This window comes from Pipistrellus hanaki (genome assembly GCF_964339955.1).
Source record: "Pipistrellus hanaki genome assembly, chromosome: 5".
Taxonomy (NCBI): Eukaryota; Metazoa; Chordata; class Mammalia; order Chiroptera; family Vespertilionidae; genus Pipistrellus; species Pipistrellus hanaki.
This window is the reverse complement of record NC_140507.1, coordinates 59,168,658-59,186,859: the sequence shown is the minus strand read 5'-3', so window position 1 is coordinate 59,186,859 and position 18,202 is coordinate 59,168,658. Positions and strand designations below refer to the sequence as shown.

Below are 18,202 nucleotides of genomic sequence, written 5' to 3'. Positions count from 1 at the left end.
AGTAATATCACTATCGTCTTTTACACAGGACAAAGCTAAGATAGAGGAAAACAAAGCAACTTGCCCACTCAAATCCAACTAGATAACAGCAATATCAGGATTCCATCTCAGGTTGTTCTCACTTTTAGCCTCTACAATTATTATATCTAAGGTCAGAGCCCCAGGATCCTTAGATACAGAATAATATTTTTTCCGTGGTATTTAATGTTTGAGATTAAAGTTACAGGCTTTTGGACAATGTAAAGCAATGGTACGTTGCTCTATTTATTTATTTATTTATTTATTTATTCTAGAAAATTCATACTTCAGGTCCTGAAATAAATATTTTAATTAGAAATCACCCTACCAAAGAAATAACATGAAATAATCATGAAGTACATCATTTAAAAAGTAATCATATGTGTTATATTTACAGTATGTATTTGTACTACACAGTATCTACAGTATATTTGCTACACAGTTACATGCAGTATGTTTACAGTATGTATTTTCTTAGTAAATAAAATTGAATCAAACAATATGGTTATAGATGATGTAAGCAGAACAAGGAAGAATAATAAATTGATCCTAAAAATATAGAAAATCAACGATTGCAAGAGTTATGATGCCATGAGCAAAAGGGAAAAATCAATACAAATACTTGATTTACAGAATAAGATTTTAGAGTTTTCTCTCCTTGTTTTTATGGCATTAGTTGGAATGATATGGAATGACAAGTTTTCTAATGGAAGACCCTGGAGGATGAGATTAGAACTATGAACTCCAGCGCAGCAGTGACTGTCTATCCCATTTTATGTGGCATTTTCTAAACCCGGTACCATGTTAGTGACATCAAATATTTACAATATGTATATTTTTCAGTAAAACTAGATAAGGGGACATAACTGAGGTGACAACGAAGTTTTGAGAAACGTGCATAAAAAGTTGAATCTAACCATGTTAAAAGGAAGGAGACCACTAAGAGAATGTAAAATGAGAAGAAGAAAAAAATTGTAACACAAATTCTTGGAAAATTCCTTTTGAAATTGGAGAGGAAAGTACCAACGTGGTGTGATTTTACTTAGAGAGTAGGAATTGAAAGAGAGGGAAACTAGTAGCAGTATGGGGAGTTATTTAAAGAAGCAAGTGTTTGACTAATAAATCCAGAGAAGCTAAGAAAGCTTGATCTGATTAAAAAAACAAACAAACAAAAAAACGTTATTGGATACCATGACTAGATCATAACTGAAATGATCAAACACATTCAATAGTAAAGTTAGGGCCAAAGTTTATAAGGAGTAGTGTCAGAGGGTCAGGATGAAAGGAGCGGGATTTTCTGTGGTCTCCATATTTTGAAGCCAGGACTGTGTGGGGTTGCATCTTCACCACACTTTGCACAAGCTGCAAAGGAGCTGACTCCATTCCTGCTTATGAAGCACTCCACGCTGTTTCACTGAAGTGAATGGTGATTTATAAATATAAAGAATGTAAAACAAAAATAAATCATATCCTGTTCTCCCTGCCTTTGTGCTAAATAACCATGCAAGGTTCTCCATACTGTACTGAGTATGCTACATTAGCAGCACCAATGAGCAGAATGACCCAAGAGAAAAAGATGTGCATTGGATGCACCATCAGCACTGCTATTGGCTTATATCACCTGGGTTTGTAACGAGAAGTGGAATAATCAGCAAGTTACTCGCACCCAGGAGATTACCATTTCTGCTGTTTGACCTCGCATGTCTTTTAAAAGGACTCCTCTTTGCTGAGTTTCTCAAAGTTGATATTACATTTTTAATTAAAGTAGAGCTCAGGGAGAGCATCTTTACCTACCACTTTGCCATCAGCTTTGAGTCTTAAGACATAACTGCAGTTCTAAATATTAATCAGAATAATTGTTCAGAAATTCATAATAGTGTCTCATGGGGGTAAGTGTATGGGTCAGGAAGCTGGAGGTGAAACTGAAAGCCTTTCTGCTCCTTCCTCTGTTTCAGTACTTGATGTAAGAAAATAATGACTATGGATAAGATTGCGGCACTGTCTAACTCATTCTAGAACATTGTCTTTGAAATAATATCCAGAGCTTGTGACACATTATTTGGGTATTCTCTGTGACAGTAAATTTTCCTTCTTTGAGGATGAATATAAGTTAGGAAATGGCTTTAAATTTTAAAGTCATTGTTGGGAAATAAGGTAGAGGTCAACATGCGAAATTGTATTGCTAATCAAGTGAGGAATAATTTTAACCTGTTAACCGGGGAGTTCTCTTTTTAATTACACAATGTACAACGGGCGCATACTCTCACTAGGACGTGTCATTACGTCACGCCCAGTGGACGTAATTTTATATTATTATTTTTTTATACTTAATTAAAATAAATGAAACATATATTTTTTCATTTATATATAAAGCACAAAGGAAAATACAAAATTACAAAAAAATAGAAAAGAATACCAACAAAAAAATGGAAACATCAAATTTAAAAATTATAAATTTTACAAACAATTATAGAAATTACAAAAAATATATTTGTTTTATTTCTATACACAATAAAAATATTAAAAAGTTAACGATTACAGAACAATAAACAAAAGCACACAAATAAAATAGAAATATTGAGTTTAAAAAATTGAAATATAGATGTAAAAATTCAAAACTCAATTTACGTGTGATATATTTTAAAACAATTGTTGATACATAGTGCTACCTTACAATCTGGACTCCAGTATGTAGATTCTTTCCTAACACCTTTTTGTAGAAAACTCGGCATTTCCTGGATTTAGTTTTTCCTATATCGCTTTTCATTTGTTCTGGAAAATGCCTTTCAACTAAGAGTGATGGTTTAGATGCAGAGCTGCTTGTTGATGTCTTTGGGTGGGTTTTCACTATGTTGTTATCTACCAATTTCTCTACACACTCTATCAAAAAGTGTAATCGATCCAAATGACCTTTATCTTTTTTGTATATAATATATGCATTGAAGCAGAACATATCAATTAATCATAGAAAAATTTTTTTATAAAATTTTTTTGCCCTTTTACGGGCAGCCGTGTAGGCCACTATAACTCCATCTCCCAAATCTACGCCGCCCATATTCTTGTTATAATCCAGGACAACATTCGGTTTTTCTTGCCTTCTTCCTCTCTTTTCAATCATTGTCTATTCGTCATTATGAATAGAACTGAGCATCAATATGTCTTTTTTATCCTTCCATTTTAAAACCATAAGTTTGTCTTTGATTCTTACATATGTTCATTTTTCTGTAATTTTTTTGTTTTTATTTCACTAGGGATTTCGACTCTGTTTATCCTCATTGTTCCAACAATGTCTGTATTGTTTTGACACAAGAGTTCAGCCAAATGAATTGACGTATAGAAAAGATCTAAGTAAATCCTATACCCTTTATTCAGTAAGTCACGTGTTAAGTCCAAAACAATTCTTGTTGATTGTTTTTCTTGTGGGTAGTTCGAACCATAATTTGTGTCCTTGCCTGTGTATAAAATTATATTTTGTACGTATCCAGATTGGCTTTCACTCAATAAACAACTTCATTCCAAATCTAGCTCTTTTTGTAGATACATATTGGTTCCAAGATAAATTCCCTTTCCATAATAAAAGAGATTCATCTACGCATATTTCTCGTTCACATACATAAAAACTTTTAAACTTTTCTGACAAATTATTGATGATTGGATCAATTTTATATGTTTTTTTATTATATAAAGGTTGGAGATATAAAAAATATAAATAAATAATATATAATACGAAAATAGGTAAGTGTAAGTACGTACCCATCACTGCTCACCCAGAACAGGTCTACCACTCTCAAAAGCGAAATTATACTGATTCCCTCCGTGTCTTAAATTCATGTTGAGACATGTATGGATGACTGATACCTTTGTTTTTCGGAAATATACGTCCCGTCCATTTCAGGGCACAACATATATTTCAAGGACGTATTCATACGTCCCATCCGTACCCGATATTGTTTAAGTTTGATGTATTTATACGTCCCGCTCGGTTAGCAGGTTAATAGGAATGCTGTTTTCCCATAGTAAATTCCCCTCAATATTGGAATGAGTAAAGTAGAATAAAACAGATGTTTATAGATGACGTTAGTAGAATAAGGAACTCATTTCCTTGTGTAGTGTATCAATAGTGTCATGTCTCCGCATTACTAGTATATTGAGAAGAACTTCAGTATTAGAGTGCAAAAACTAATTGAGTATTTTGAGAATAGAGTGTTATAAGTATGGCACTAGGTTTTTAATCATGAGATGGTCACTGCAGACTGGGTAAGCAAAACACCTTAGTTCAAGCCAGCAATTATTTTATATTTTAAAAATATATTTTATTGATTTTTTTTTACAGAGAGAGGAAGGGAGAGGGAGAGAGAAAGGGAGAGGGAAAATGAGAGGGAGATGGAGAGGGAAAGAGGGAGGGAGAGAGAGAGAGGAGGGGGAAGGCATTGATGTGAAAGATAAACTTGATTGTTTGCCTCTTATATGCACCCAACTGGGGATCAAACCTGCAGCCTGGGTATGTGCCCTGACCAGGCATTGAACCAGCAATCTTTAACTGAGCAACACTAGCTAAGGCAAGTCAGCATTTCTTGATTGTAAATCACAGTAATTCTTATCAGGGTTGGGGACAGGGGACCGTGTCTGTCCGAATATAAGGTTGAACATGAGCAATTTTGGCCAAATTGCAGTTATTTGTATGTGTAGAAAAGGCACATTACGAAATAAATATCTAGAAAAATAGAGGCTATAGACAAATAGAAAACTAAATATGTGCCAGGAATAGATAAAGAATAAAGGAAGAGGGTTGGGAGAAAGGCCATTTTTATAAAATTGTTAATTGGAGAATTAGCCGAATTGCCAAAGAGGAAAAGTGCCTTCTAAGTTAGGAGAATTGTGGTAACTTCTAAAGTTTTGTACAGCGTGGGCCTGTTGTTGGGCCAAAGCCAAATGCTTCCAGATGGTCATGGTAATCAGGAGGCCCCCTGACAACTCACTCCAGAGTCTAAACAAATGGAAAATGAAAGATATGGCTCCTTAATAAGATTGCCTGTGCATTCAAACAGTGGCATCCGTTATCAAGCATTCTGCTGATGCTGTGGCTGCTATTCCTATCACAGAAGCTATTTTACTTAAGATGAGAGGAGTCCTTGTTAATAACACTGCCTGTATTTCCTATACCGTTTTTAGATGACATACCAACACTGCAGGAAATAAAATGAAATAGACCCAGAGATAACTCCGTAGCAATTTCACCCTTTTATATGCCATATGGAGTCATCAATTCCTGAATAAACTCACGATTTAAGATATGCATGTTAGTACACATATATCCATGTATAAAATAAGAAACTACCACAAATTTTTCCTAGATGTGTTTTCACAATGGAAGGACTTTTTAATGTATATGAAAAATGAGTGTAGTCAATCACATTATCAAGTTATTTTCAACTTCTGTAGTCGGGCAAAGACAAAAATATAAACATCTCATTTTTATGTTAAAGTATAAAATAAATGTAAAGAAATTTATTCATTTTTTCTGAGATACATGAGACTGTTCTACAGAAGACTGGTAATAAAGGAGATTTCAATTGGTATACTATTATAAAAATATAACCCAGAAATCCTAGAAAATTGTGTTAGGAAAATGAGGATGAGTTGAAGGTTAGTAAATATTTAAAGGAAAATATGAATATTTGATACTCAAACAAATAGCCAATCTTGCTTTTCTTTTTTTCCTATCATACAATAGTTGCTAAATATTACTGCCTATCATTTATTGCCTGAAAATTACTAGAATCTGTGTATATTTTAGCAGTGTTCTTACTTATTAAGCAAATCTGTTTTTACATAATTCTTAATTATAAAGCAAATCTATTTTTGTGAAAGAGATGAAATGAAATAAGATAATATTGGTCCTGTCCTTTAAATGGGGTTAATTAATTTAAAAATATGTTTTTGATATTATGCTCTGAATTGTTAGATTATGTTCACGAATAGCTGATTTGTATCCTTGGATTGAAACAATTCTTGAGATTAAAAAATATCAGGAATTCATTCACTCAAAGCCATGTGGCTGACGTGAAATGGTGGTCTTAAACACTGGGATTGTTTAAAATGAATCATTTCCATAGGGCATTGCAGGGCATGAGTCTTGGAAAAAGCAAAACCTATTTCTCAATGGGATATGTTTAGATTTGTTTTGACATTTCTTTTGACAATATTGTGGGGAATAGAATGAAAGGAGCATAACTGGAAGAAGGAGAAAAGTTGGCTAGGTATTCCAATAATCAATTAAAAGCATCAACTCTAAATCCAGGTTGCTGAGGATTGAGCACAGCATACATACTATTATAGCTGTGAGACTTTGGGTGAATCACATAGTCTCCCTATGTATCAATTTTTCTATCAGTTATTTAGGAATAATAGTTGTTACCTCAAGGATCATCATCAGAAATAAATGAGGTAATGTCCCAGAGAACATGCCAGGCACAAGGCAAGCACAATGTAAGTGCATGTGGTAGTGAACGAGGATGATCAGAATGAAGATAGAAATCAGTGGAGCACATTTTAGTACACTTGGGTATGAGAATGAGCAATGCTTAGTGATGGTCTGACTATAAGTAGTGAGGAAGGTAGTGTCATATGCCATTCACTGAAATACAGTGTTAAAGAATAAGGGATTGTGTGAGCCATGGGAACTTACAAATATATATATGGTCTTAAGAATGATGGTCCTAGGTAAAAAAAATATAATAGTCTTTGTTTTGTCTGAGTAGAACATATGGGATAAGTTAAGTTAATGGGAAAGATAAAATTAAGTGTTCTGAACTTCATTTAGTTGCTACTTGACCTAATGATATAAGTGAGAATTATGGGTAATAGGATTATGGGTGGTGAAAGTCTTGCACCCAACTTCTCTTCAAGAAGTTTGCATCATCAGTAGGTGATATGCTTCATGATCACACTGACCTTCTGGTATTAGCACAACAAAGCCTTTTAAAGAAATCAATATTGTAGGGAATGAGCTGTTATGAATATGTATAAATCCCCTGTAACTATAGTTTGTTCTCATAACTAATGATTTTTACTTGTTTTTTTTTAAATGAAGCTGTTCTAAAATATGTTTACATTCACATAGTTTGTTAAAAAAAATATTTTCATAAACCTAGAATTATTATTGTAATGCTTTATAATTCTTTGAATTCCTTAAATAGAATGCTGAGTAAATAAGTGCTCCTACATTTGATGGATCATTGATTGATATAAACTCCGTATTTCTTTTAATTTGTTGGTTATTTTGTATTTTATATATAAGGGCATTAAGTTGCAAGTAAATCCATGATTGTATGCCAATTTTGATAACTCATCCTTTCTGTTTTCCTTATTCTTCTAGTCTGCTCCCAGTTTTCAAGAGGAGTCTATGCTATTTTTGGATTTTATGACAAGAAGTCTGTAAATACCATCACATCATTTTGTGGAACGCTCCATGTCTCCTTCATCACTCCCAGCTTCCCAACCGATGGCACACATCCATTTGTCATTCAGATGAGACCTGACCTCAAAGGAGCTCTTCTTAGCTTGATTGAATACTATCAGTGGGACAAGTTTGCGTACCTCTATGACAGTGACAGAGGTAAGTGAAAATATCCCTGTCTCTTGATAATGGGTCAAATTCAATGCCTAACTTGACACTAATATGGGGCATTACAGAGCTACCTAGCTGTATTAAAATCCAAGGGTTACATGGTTTCATTTTTCTGTGTAAATGAAAAATGCAATTCAAAACCTGGGAAACATATTTAGAGTAAAAATAGAAATAATTGTGAATGTATGATTTACAGATATAGGCTGTGTCCCCAAGGCCCCACTGTAACTTACACAAAACCTTCTGGTAGCAGCAGTTAAGACTCTGGTGACTAGATTACTAGTTCAAGGTCAGTAAAGTGGTTGCCTTGAAAACTGAAGTAAAATTTGTAGTAACACATAAATAAGAACTGCTACAGAAATTTGTAGTTATTACATATTTTCAAGTGCAAACGTTTTATCAGGTAGTTACAATTACTATTTAACTTTGCTTTAAAATGGGATTGCTAAATCTCAGACAAGTTAAAGCCTTGCTCGTGATTCTGCCGTAAGTGTTCCTACTGTCCAAAGGTTTTCTGACACCAAATTCACTTTTATTCCACAATTCTATCTGATTGTTTATAATGAGATGTTCTTGATTAGCATGCTAATTGGATAGAGTCTTGGCTCATTATATAACTTTTATTTTGGGGGTGGTCCTTCCTTGTGCTTTCCATGTCCATTGTTGAGAAGTTTAATATTAGCAGTCCTGCCTGATTCACATATTGTAGTATCCCAGATATCTCAACCATCCCTGGGTCCACGATTCAGCGTCTGTGGGTCTGTGTACTACCTAAAATTGTATGAACATTTTGTGCTCATGTTCATTTATGTAATTTTCTAGAAGGAGTATCCATACCCAAACTGGAAAGGGTTAAGAACCATTATTGTAAGAGTACCTAAGTACTCTTCTTCAGTAGCTTGCTTCCTGGTCTATTTAGAGGTTCAAATGTAAAAGAGAAGCCTGTTTCCACCAAGACAGGGCACCTCATTAACCCACAAGGCAAGACAGGAAGACAGCCAGCCATCAGTCAATTCTCCATTGATCAGTTTGTAGTCATTTGCTGCAGGAGGCCTAAGTCAGGAGTGCTCAAGCTAGGTGTCTGATTCTCTGCCCTGTCCTCCTAGTCTGACAGTGGAAAAATGAGTCAGCACTATACAAGCTGAAAAATTTGCCTTGTCAACAACTTCTCTCCAGGCTTTGAGAAAGGAGAGCTTTGCTCTTCCCATGGCAAATGGAAAACTAAAACTCAGAACTATTTAATGTGAATATGGACTCCAATGTGCTGGATAATTCTGAACCATACTTTAAATTGTGGTGAAAAGCCTTATAGAACTGAGACAAATCTTAGTCTTTCCTCTTACTCTTTAAACTCCTTGATTACTCCATTATGTTAATAAAACTAACCTGAAATTGAGAGTATTCTCAGTAGCTCTTTCAGCTTTCCATTCTTTTGATGTGATTTCCAACTATATATATATATATATTTTTTTTTTTCTCTAGACACTCTTCTTTTTCATTGCCTTGACTCCAGACCAAGCCACTGTCATGTGTTTATTCCATTGTCTCTCTATTTCTTCACTATTTTTCTTTAACTCAGTTCTACAAAGTAGCCAGTATTTTTAAATACTTCTTTGAGCATATCACTCCCTTGCTTAAAACACTTTAATGACTTCTCATTATCTATACTAATAAAAGAATAATATGCTAATTAGACTGGGCATCTTCCAGATAAAGCCATGGTGGCGGAGGCCGAGGCAGAGGTGGTTAGGGGCAACCAGGCAGGCAGGGGAGCAGTTAGGGGTGATCAGGCAGGCAGGCAGAGTGGATAGGGGTGATCAGGCAACTGCAGTCAGGTGAGCAATTAGGAGCCAGCATTCCCAGATTGCAAGAGGGATGTCCGACTGCCGGCTTAGGCCCAATTCAAAGGTTCCTGGATTGGAGAGCTGTGGCTGAGGGACCCCTCCTATGCTCTCCCCGTCCTGGGGCACAAATTGCATGCACACACCTTTAGTAATGCATATAAACTTGAAAATTCTTAGCACAGCTTTAACACTGGTTCCTGCCAGTTTATCCTACTGTCCAGCCCACTCACTAAGCTAACCACCTAGCTAACCTTCATTCACTTTTCAGATGAACCAGTCTTTCACCTCAAATCTTTGCACACATCTCTAATTCTTTATCTCCCTTCATATTTATTTATATAGCATTTTCATGGAGATGCATTTCATACTGTTATTCTTTCAAAGCAATCTCTTCTTTTCCTACATAGTACTTATCACAATTTATGATTAATAATGGTGTTCATTCCTTCACCTAAGGAGTGCTAATGAGCTTCCACTATATTCCAGGGACTGTTTTAATCATACAGGCTAAGGATTATGCTTTTTACTTAAGACTAGAAGCCTGATGCACTAAGATTCATGCTAGAATGTGCTTTCCTGTCCCTGGCTGCTGGCACTGCCTTTCCATTCCAGCCCAGCCCCTTTCCACTCAGGCCTCAGAGCTGCCTCTTTCCACTCTAGGAGCCACCTCTTTCTGCTCCACACTGCCAGAGGCCCTGAGAGACTTTGGGTGGGGCAGAAACACCCCATTGTCGCCATGGCAATGACACAAGTGTCCTACCCCATCACTAGGTGGCTGTGTATGCAAATTAACCACCATCTTTATTGGATTAATTTGCATATCACTTCTGATTGGCTGGTGGTGTAGTGGAGGTACAGTTGATTTACATGTTTGTCTATTATTAGGTAAGATATGGCTATAAACCTCAAGGCAATGCCCAAGCAGGACCAGAACACTGGTATACAGTTCTTAACTGTACACACAGTGCTTCAGATAATGCTGGGACAGAGTTGATAGTCAATAAATAGTAGTTATAAGTGAATGGGTTTAGACTCTGTGTATTTTAAGTTTGCGATGATATTAGATCCTGCTGCATCTTGCTTGTTAATTCCAAGGATCAGAAGATGAATTCTCTTTACTGTTTCACAAAGTTGAAGGTGGTATTTTTACTTTAGGGACACACTTTGCCCTCACTGTGCCCTCTAGATGAAACTGAACTTTGTATTGTAGAACATTTAAGTAGACAACAGCTGACATAAATAGAAAAGAAGAAACTTGAGTATTTGAGGAGAGAGACTAAAGAAAGGAAAGATCTGGGGAATGATGTGGTGAAGGGAGTTGGATTTATGTACTTGTGAAAAGAACCTGAGACATTTAAAATTATTTTATTAACACTTTAGAATTATTAAATGAAATTTAAGTGATGAGATAATCTCTTGTCATTAAATTATACAAATGAATTTGAGTTCAAGTGCATTGTTGAGAGAAATGAGAGTTATTAAGTAATTATATAGTAAAGTGAAAAATGACCTTATGGTTACATTTTTAAGTGTTTTTTAAATAGCTGCTCATGTTTTAATATGAAGAGTATTGCACTGGCTTTTCATCTGCAACAATTTTCAGGGATAAGTGTGTAAGACTCAAAACACTGGTATAAGATTTGATCTTTACTTAGTGTTTTACTTGGCTCATGGAAATGGGATTTTTGCTATCTAAAATTCTTATTATAAAAATTTTATAGCTTTGTCATATGTATAAAAGTTTATTTATGCATTCGTCATGTGACATTGTTTCCTTCCTTTGGTTCTTAAGCCGTTATTTATTTGTTTTTACATTTCAGGGAAGTACCCTCTTATTTTAGCACTACCTGAGTTGAGAATGCGTTTTTATTCTTTTTATTCATAGTACACATGCTTTTAAAAATAGATCCCATAATTTTCATCTCTCAACTTACATGTCTGCATGGTTTAATTTCAAAAGATTTTGGTCTGTTTTTCTGGAATGATATGCTTTTAAATTTATTTTCAGTATTCCATAAGCTTTATTTTCTGATGGTCAAACTCAGGTAACCATATTTAATTTTTTTAAATTTCTAAATTTCTAAATAAAATAATTGATGTTCTTTGGAACAGCAGAGGGCCCTAGCATGAAAAATGGCTCTCCAACATTCTGCCCTGAATACAAACTAGATAAAATTTTAAGACTTAAAATGCTTCCATGCTGCTGCTTTGCACTGCTCTTAACTATGAAACCTTCCCTGCATCCAATTATTCATGACATCCAGTCATGACATCCAGTGTTGAGCCACTGTCCAGTAAGTGCATCTCAGTTGTAAACAAATGAGAACGTAGATGTCTCCTGATCTTTGTACAGGTTGTCTTTGATTATTTCAAATATGGGTGAGAGGACTGCTGAAATGTTCATGGGTTGCTGTGTGACCTTTAGGACTGCTGGTGTCTTCCATTTATCCAAACATGTGGCAGCAGCCTGACAATACTTTATGACCCAGTGCTCTTTCTAAAAACTGTATATTACTCCTCCATAGAGAGTTGGTAGATAGATACATTTTGAACTATAGACTAACATGAATTAAATACAGAATTATTTTTGAATATACTAAATTAGAACCAGACTCAATAAAATGTGTTTTTTTATTTATCAGTTTAATGTCAATAAAGTAAGGTAATATATTTCTACAGACAGTAGGCAAAATCAGAACTAATGTTTTATATCTTCGTGTCTTGGTTTAATTTTGAGCCATACTCTTTTTCCTGAAGGGAAACACTTTTATTTCAGAACCAAGAAGACATCATGCATAGAATAAAAATTCTTCCAAATAATAATTTTTCTTTTCAGATGTTCCTGAAAAAGTCAATGAGAGAAATATATGTTAATTTAATATGGCTTAGGCATGCTGCCATGATTTAGTGGTCATGAATATTAATTTCTGTGCCTGAAAGATGAATAAGGCCAATGAATTTTTAATGGACCAAAGAAAATATTTTTAAGGAGGAAGACATGGTCTGAATGAAATATACCTATTTGCAGTAATCATTTTTTAATTCCACCCATTAATGTCCAAACTAAAACATTTGGACTCACCTGATTTTAGGCTGATGGATTTTCTATAACCTCTCATAATGTTATTAGCTCACAATGAGACTGAACTACTGCTACTAATACTTAGAGTTTTAGGGAGATTAAAGATAGAGGTTATACAGCTATAACTTGTCCAGTAAAAATAGGCATAAGAGGAAGTAATGTAATCCAACAATTCTTTAAATTCTAAATTCTTAGACTTTTAGTTAAAATAAAGAATTACTAATTTTCAACTTTATAATGTTCTTGAGGTTTTTCTTGAACATATTTTAAATATATTTATTAAGAAAAACAGTTAATTTTCTGGATTTTTAAGTATAGAATATGAACAACTGAATTTTAAGTTTTTTTCCTAAGTAATCCAGCAATAATAACCCAGCAATAATAACTCAAATATATAGTAATATAGATATTAGAGTTGAATAATTATTACCTACTAATGGCTTTAAATAAGCCAATATTCCTATAGAACCCCCACTGTCCATACATGTTTATATTCTGAATTGGGAAAGACTCGTTATAAAGATACTTCTATGTTAGTTTGTGTGAAAGGGAAAGAGACAGATCCCACGTAACACTTGTTTCCCTAATTAGAGTATGGTACCAAGAGCATGTGTTTATTATATTTAATTTCTCTTCAATATTTATAACATGCATTTATTTTCAGTGAAGTTTAAAATGATCCATTAATTTTAAAAACACAAGATAGTAACCAGCTTTTCCTTCTGAGAAGGGGTAGAGAGTTTGAGAGGGTTATTGAAGAAAGAAATCTAAGAATATGAATCACTAAACACATGCATCAGCAATCTCTTCAAATCCTGAGTCCGATCATACCAAGGTGTGTGACTTATTTCCACTGTCATTAGAGATGTTTTAATGTTGTTCAGTGTCTTCTGATTAAGTTCATCAAGTCTGATATACATTACTTAAGCAGTTTAGCTTCTTACTTAAGCAGTTTAGCTTCTTAATAGATGAAAGTTATTTATTTCAGTTTCATAGGTTACACAGTATTAATTCTGAGAGTTTTAATCACAGAGGATCCACATCAACTGAGTTACTTTTGACTCATAGAATAAATGAGTCTGAAACCCAGCCATTACTTTAAATTAATTCTTATTGATTTTATATACCATATTCTTTGACAAGATGAACTGCCAATAAATATTAGGTTAAGAAATATCACTTGATAAATTCCAATTGTCATATTTTAAACTTCCTTGTAACATATGTTGAAAAATAGGGCAGAATGTCAAGAACATCACCACTTGAAACTTATTTCAGTAGGTGGTAAAATTAATAATTAAATAACTAAGAAGTAAAATTATTTTCTAGAAGAAAGGAAGCCCACTTTTAAATACCAGATGAAAATATGTGGATAGCATATAGAACATCATCTGTGGGTGTAATGTTTTTAAGGAGGTGACATGAAAAAGTTGCATAAGGATTGGAATGTGGAAAAAGTAAAATCTTGACAGTAGAAGATGTTTAGAAAATTAGCTTTTCTTTTTTATACTTGGAAAGAAAACTGGATAGAGTTAATAACTGTTTTGATAGCTATTGAATTTATCATGATGACCAGCTATGTATTCTATCTTCATTAATGAAAAACAGAAAGATGATTTGAATTGTATTATTGGAGGATTTAATTTATTTACAGTGAATCACAGGTGATCTATGAAGTTATTAAAAGATGTTTTATCATTTTATCTCTATAAATTTTCCCTTGAGCAATTCTTATTTATACTATAATTTCTGTTACAAAACTGGATAGAGGAAACTAATTTTACCAAAGAAACACAAAATTCAAGACAATTTATGGTTCAACTTTTCCAATTGAAATAAAAGTAATTTCTTTTATATTTTCATTATGAAATATTTTAAATAACAAAATAGAGAGCATAATATAAAGACCACCACAAACTCTTAACCAAGCTTAATTAATGACCATAATATGAGAAATCTTATTTTACTTATAGCCCTCTCTGCCTTTCAGTTATTTTGAAGCAAATACCTGACATCATGTCATTCCATTCGTTAATATTTCAATGTGTATTTTGAAAAAATAATTCTTGTTTTAAACATAACCACAATATCATCATATATAAATAATATTTTCATTTTTTAGAATTTTCTTGAATCAGGATAAGTATAAGGTCCATATATCTCAAGCTTAAGGCTTTTATAATGTAACTAGAGGCCTGGTGCACAAAATGTGTACACGGGTAGTTTCCCTAGGCCTGGCTGGTGATCAGGGCCTTCTGGCTTCCTTCGTTCTGCCCTGCCCCTGGTGGTCAGTGCATGTCATAGCAAACGGTCTCCTGACTGGTTGAACTCTTGTGGGTACAATATGCCAATATGCATATTAGGCTTTTATATATATATGGATATAGAGTTGTTTACTGTTTGAATTTTGATGATTACAGCAAGATGGTGTTTAGTATATTACTCTTTGCCTTATATTTCATATAAATTGGTAGTTTGATCTAGAAGCTCAATGGGACCCAAATTCACTTTTTTTTTTTTTTAACATAAATACTTCATAGGTGGGTTGAATATTCCCATTTGGAGACACATAACTTGTCGTGTCTCTTTTTGAGTTATTAGCAGTAGTTATGATTGTTGCCTTGATACATTAATTCACTAGGTGCAAGTTGTGACAATTCTAAATCTATATTCATTTATCATGTAGTAGCTGGAGTCTCTCCAATGAGAAAAACCATCATCCTGAGTGTACTTCATATAGGAAAGGCAGGAAAATGCTTGTCTCTCTTCATTTACCAATTTTCAAAGTAATAACTTGGCTCTCTAGCATCTACAATGGCAACCGAATATATCATTATAAATTATGTATTTAAAGTGTTATGTAGATATTATTTTTTTATTGATATTCATATTGTCTCATCTTTATTTAAAATGATCCTTACCAAATTGATTCATAAGTCCTTTGACAAAATCCTGGTAGTTCTGGAGAGCTTCCTTACTTTCTGATATCACAAGATGTTCTAGGCTCAACTTATATACTCTTGGCCTATATGGAATATATATAATTTTTAATGATACTTTTAAAGTATCAAGTAGTTTTCAACAACATTTAGAATGTACATATACTGTTACTATGATAAATAAATTTCAATAAATTTAGTACATGAATAAAACTTAACAGAGCATTGTGGTCACTTTAGGAATATTTCATTTTTAAGGTAAAAAGGGATCAATATTCTTTTGGGAAAGATGCAAGTCTTTTTGGAATCAGGAAGATAATGTTATAATTCTGAATTCTTTTTGGAGCTTTGTGTTGTTCATTAAGCTATTAATAGAAATGATGGATTTGAGTTGGCTGTTGCAGTCATGTGAAAGACAGCTTATGTACTGGCTTTCTAAGTGCTAAACTGCACATTGAACTTAAATTCCCAAGTTGTTCTCCTCAATCCTACAAATGAAGTAATATATGGATATTAAAAATAAGAGTAAGATCTTAAGGTATATGATACTATAAGCACAGTTACTAATAAGCAGTAAAATGGTTTTACATTTGAGAAGTTAAGTAAATTATAACAAATCTGTTCTAGAAAGCTAAATTCTACCATCTGGTTAATAAGTGAACATGTTAATCTCAATGGGATCAATCCCAATAACAAAACATGAAACAGAAGGCTAAGGAAAAAACAACTCATGAGAGAAATATAGGAGGAAAGAACGATTACTGGTTCTTAGTCTCAAATGGACACACATAGATTCACCTCACTGAAAATGCACTGAACTTCTTCAAGATATCTATATAACATGATAGACTGTCATATATCATGAAACGTTTTCTTCCACTCTGTTAGAGGAAGAAATTTTTGTAATGTCTTTTGATTTCCCTCAAACCAGAGGTATTAAAGACATTATGCTTTAATAATATATATAAAAAAAATAGAGAGCTAAAAGAAGGGGATACTGGTCCCTCCAAACTAGGTCCCTTTAATCAGAACAATAGCATTTAGCTGAAATGTGATATGGCATGGAAATAAGTAGAAATTTATCAAGATCATAACTGTAGCTTTTTAGAAAAGTCAACATCAATTTAGCTGCACAAAAATATCAGCCTTAAACATATATTCTCCCCCAGGTTGGGTAGCTCAGTTGGTTACAACGTGATCCAGATACACCAAGGTTGCAGGCTCAATCTCTAGTCAGAGTACATACAAGAATCAGCCAATGAATGTATAAATACATGGAACAACAAACCAATGTTTCTCTCTCTCTCAAATATACACACACAGACACATATGTATATACATATATGTGTTTGCAGTCAATTTTACAACACAGCAAACTGGGTATTTTTTTTTAGTGTCTTTTTTGAGTATCTTTATCAGTCATCATTTTTCTGTTCCTTCCTAGGCTTATCAACACTGCAAGCTGTGCTGGATTCTGCTGCTGAAAAGAAATGGCAAGTGACTGCTATCAATGTGGGAAATATTAACAATGACAAGAAAGATGAGACCTATCGATCACTTTTTCAAGATCTAGAGTTAAAAAAGGAACGGCGTGTAATCCTGGACTGTGAACGGGATAAAGTAAACGACATTGTAGACCAGGTTTGCTATTCTCTTTTTTCTAATGGTCCTAAATATAGAATATATATGCCCTGTCAGCGTTTGGATCGAGTATTTGTGGAAGGTGCTTGAACAGCAGTTTTTACTTTATGGTTTATGTAGGATGCGGCAAAGATCATCAATTAAATTATCTCCAGCATCCGTTAGCAATAGCAGATGGTCTTCAATAATGCTGACACATCAGACTGATCATGAAACACAGTTGATATTTAATTCTGAACTTTTACATTTTACATTAGTGTTGCTCTAAACCTTGGTGTTTTTAATTGGAAATTTAAATTTAAATTTTGTTGAACTTCTTAGAGATAAAGAAATAGACATGTATTAAGTCTGCTTTCTGGGAGAAAAGTAAATAATTCATGAATTCTTTGATGATTCAGTGAATTACAGTGGATTACTTCAAACAGTAGAGTACAGTACTGTACGCTAACTATGTCTTCTTGTCTAAATGGGTTTATGTCTTCAGAAAAGGCATGTATTTATTTTTCCAAGAAGTGATTTTTTTCCATCCTATTAGGGAGATTTTGTGTCAATTTAAAACTATTAATCTATAAAATTAAAATATATAAGGAAGACACATTCAGTTTGTGTTCACTGTTGAGAGGCATGCAAGATATATTTTCATTTGGAATGTTTTAAGGGGTAAGATGATACCAGAACTACAGATGCTTTATCTGTGTTTACTATACTACCTTGTCTCAGTTTAAGATATTTTAGGACAGAAAGCCATGCAGTAATATATTATGAGAAAAACTTAATCCACTATGGTTATAGAAAGGGTAAGTGATGACAGATGGTAGCAAAGCAGCATTATGACTTACTAAGACCTCATTCACAGGGCATCTGCTTCTTATCTGGTGTGTGTGATTTCTAACTGATTTAGATGGCTGTAATGTAGTTGATATATAAAATAATACACAAACATATACACATATACACATTGAACTAGTTATTCTCCATTTTATACATATATATTAGGATGGCTGCCACTTCCTTGGAATAATACATGTTTAGAAGAAAAACAGAGTTG

General features: G+C 33.7%; 1 protein-coding gene across 13 annotated transcripts in view; it reads left to right on the top strand.

Annotated features, from left to right (window-relative positions):
* GRIA2 (glutamate ionotropic receptor AMPA type subunit 2) overlaps nt 1–18,202 on the top strand; it is a 124,888-nt gene that overhangs the window by 53,200 nt on the left and 53,486 nt on the right. For all 13 annotated transcript variants that reach the window (XR_014795041.1, XR_014795042.1, XR_014795043.1 and 10 more), the window contains exons 3-4: nt 7,397–7,636; nt 16,958–17,154. Coding sequence is in view for 9 of the 13 variants with exons in the window: in XM_084884307.1 (XP_084740433.1) it covers nt 7,397–7,636; nt 16,958–17,154 (437 nt within the window). In the remaining 4 variants the exon portion in view is untranslated. The remainder of the gene's footprint in view (nt 1–7,396; nt 7,637–16,957; nt 17,155–18,202) is intronic.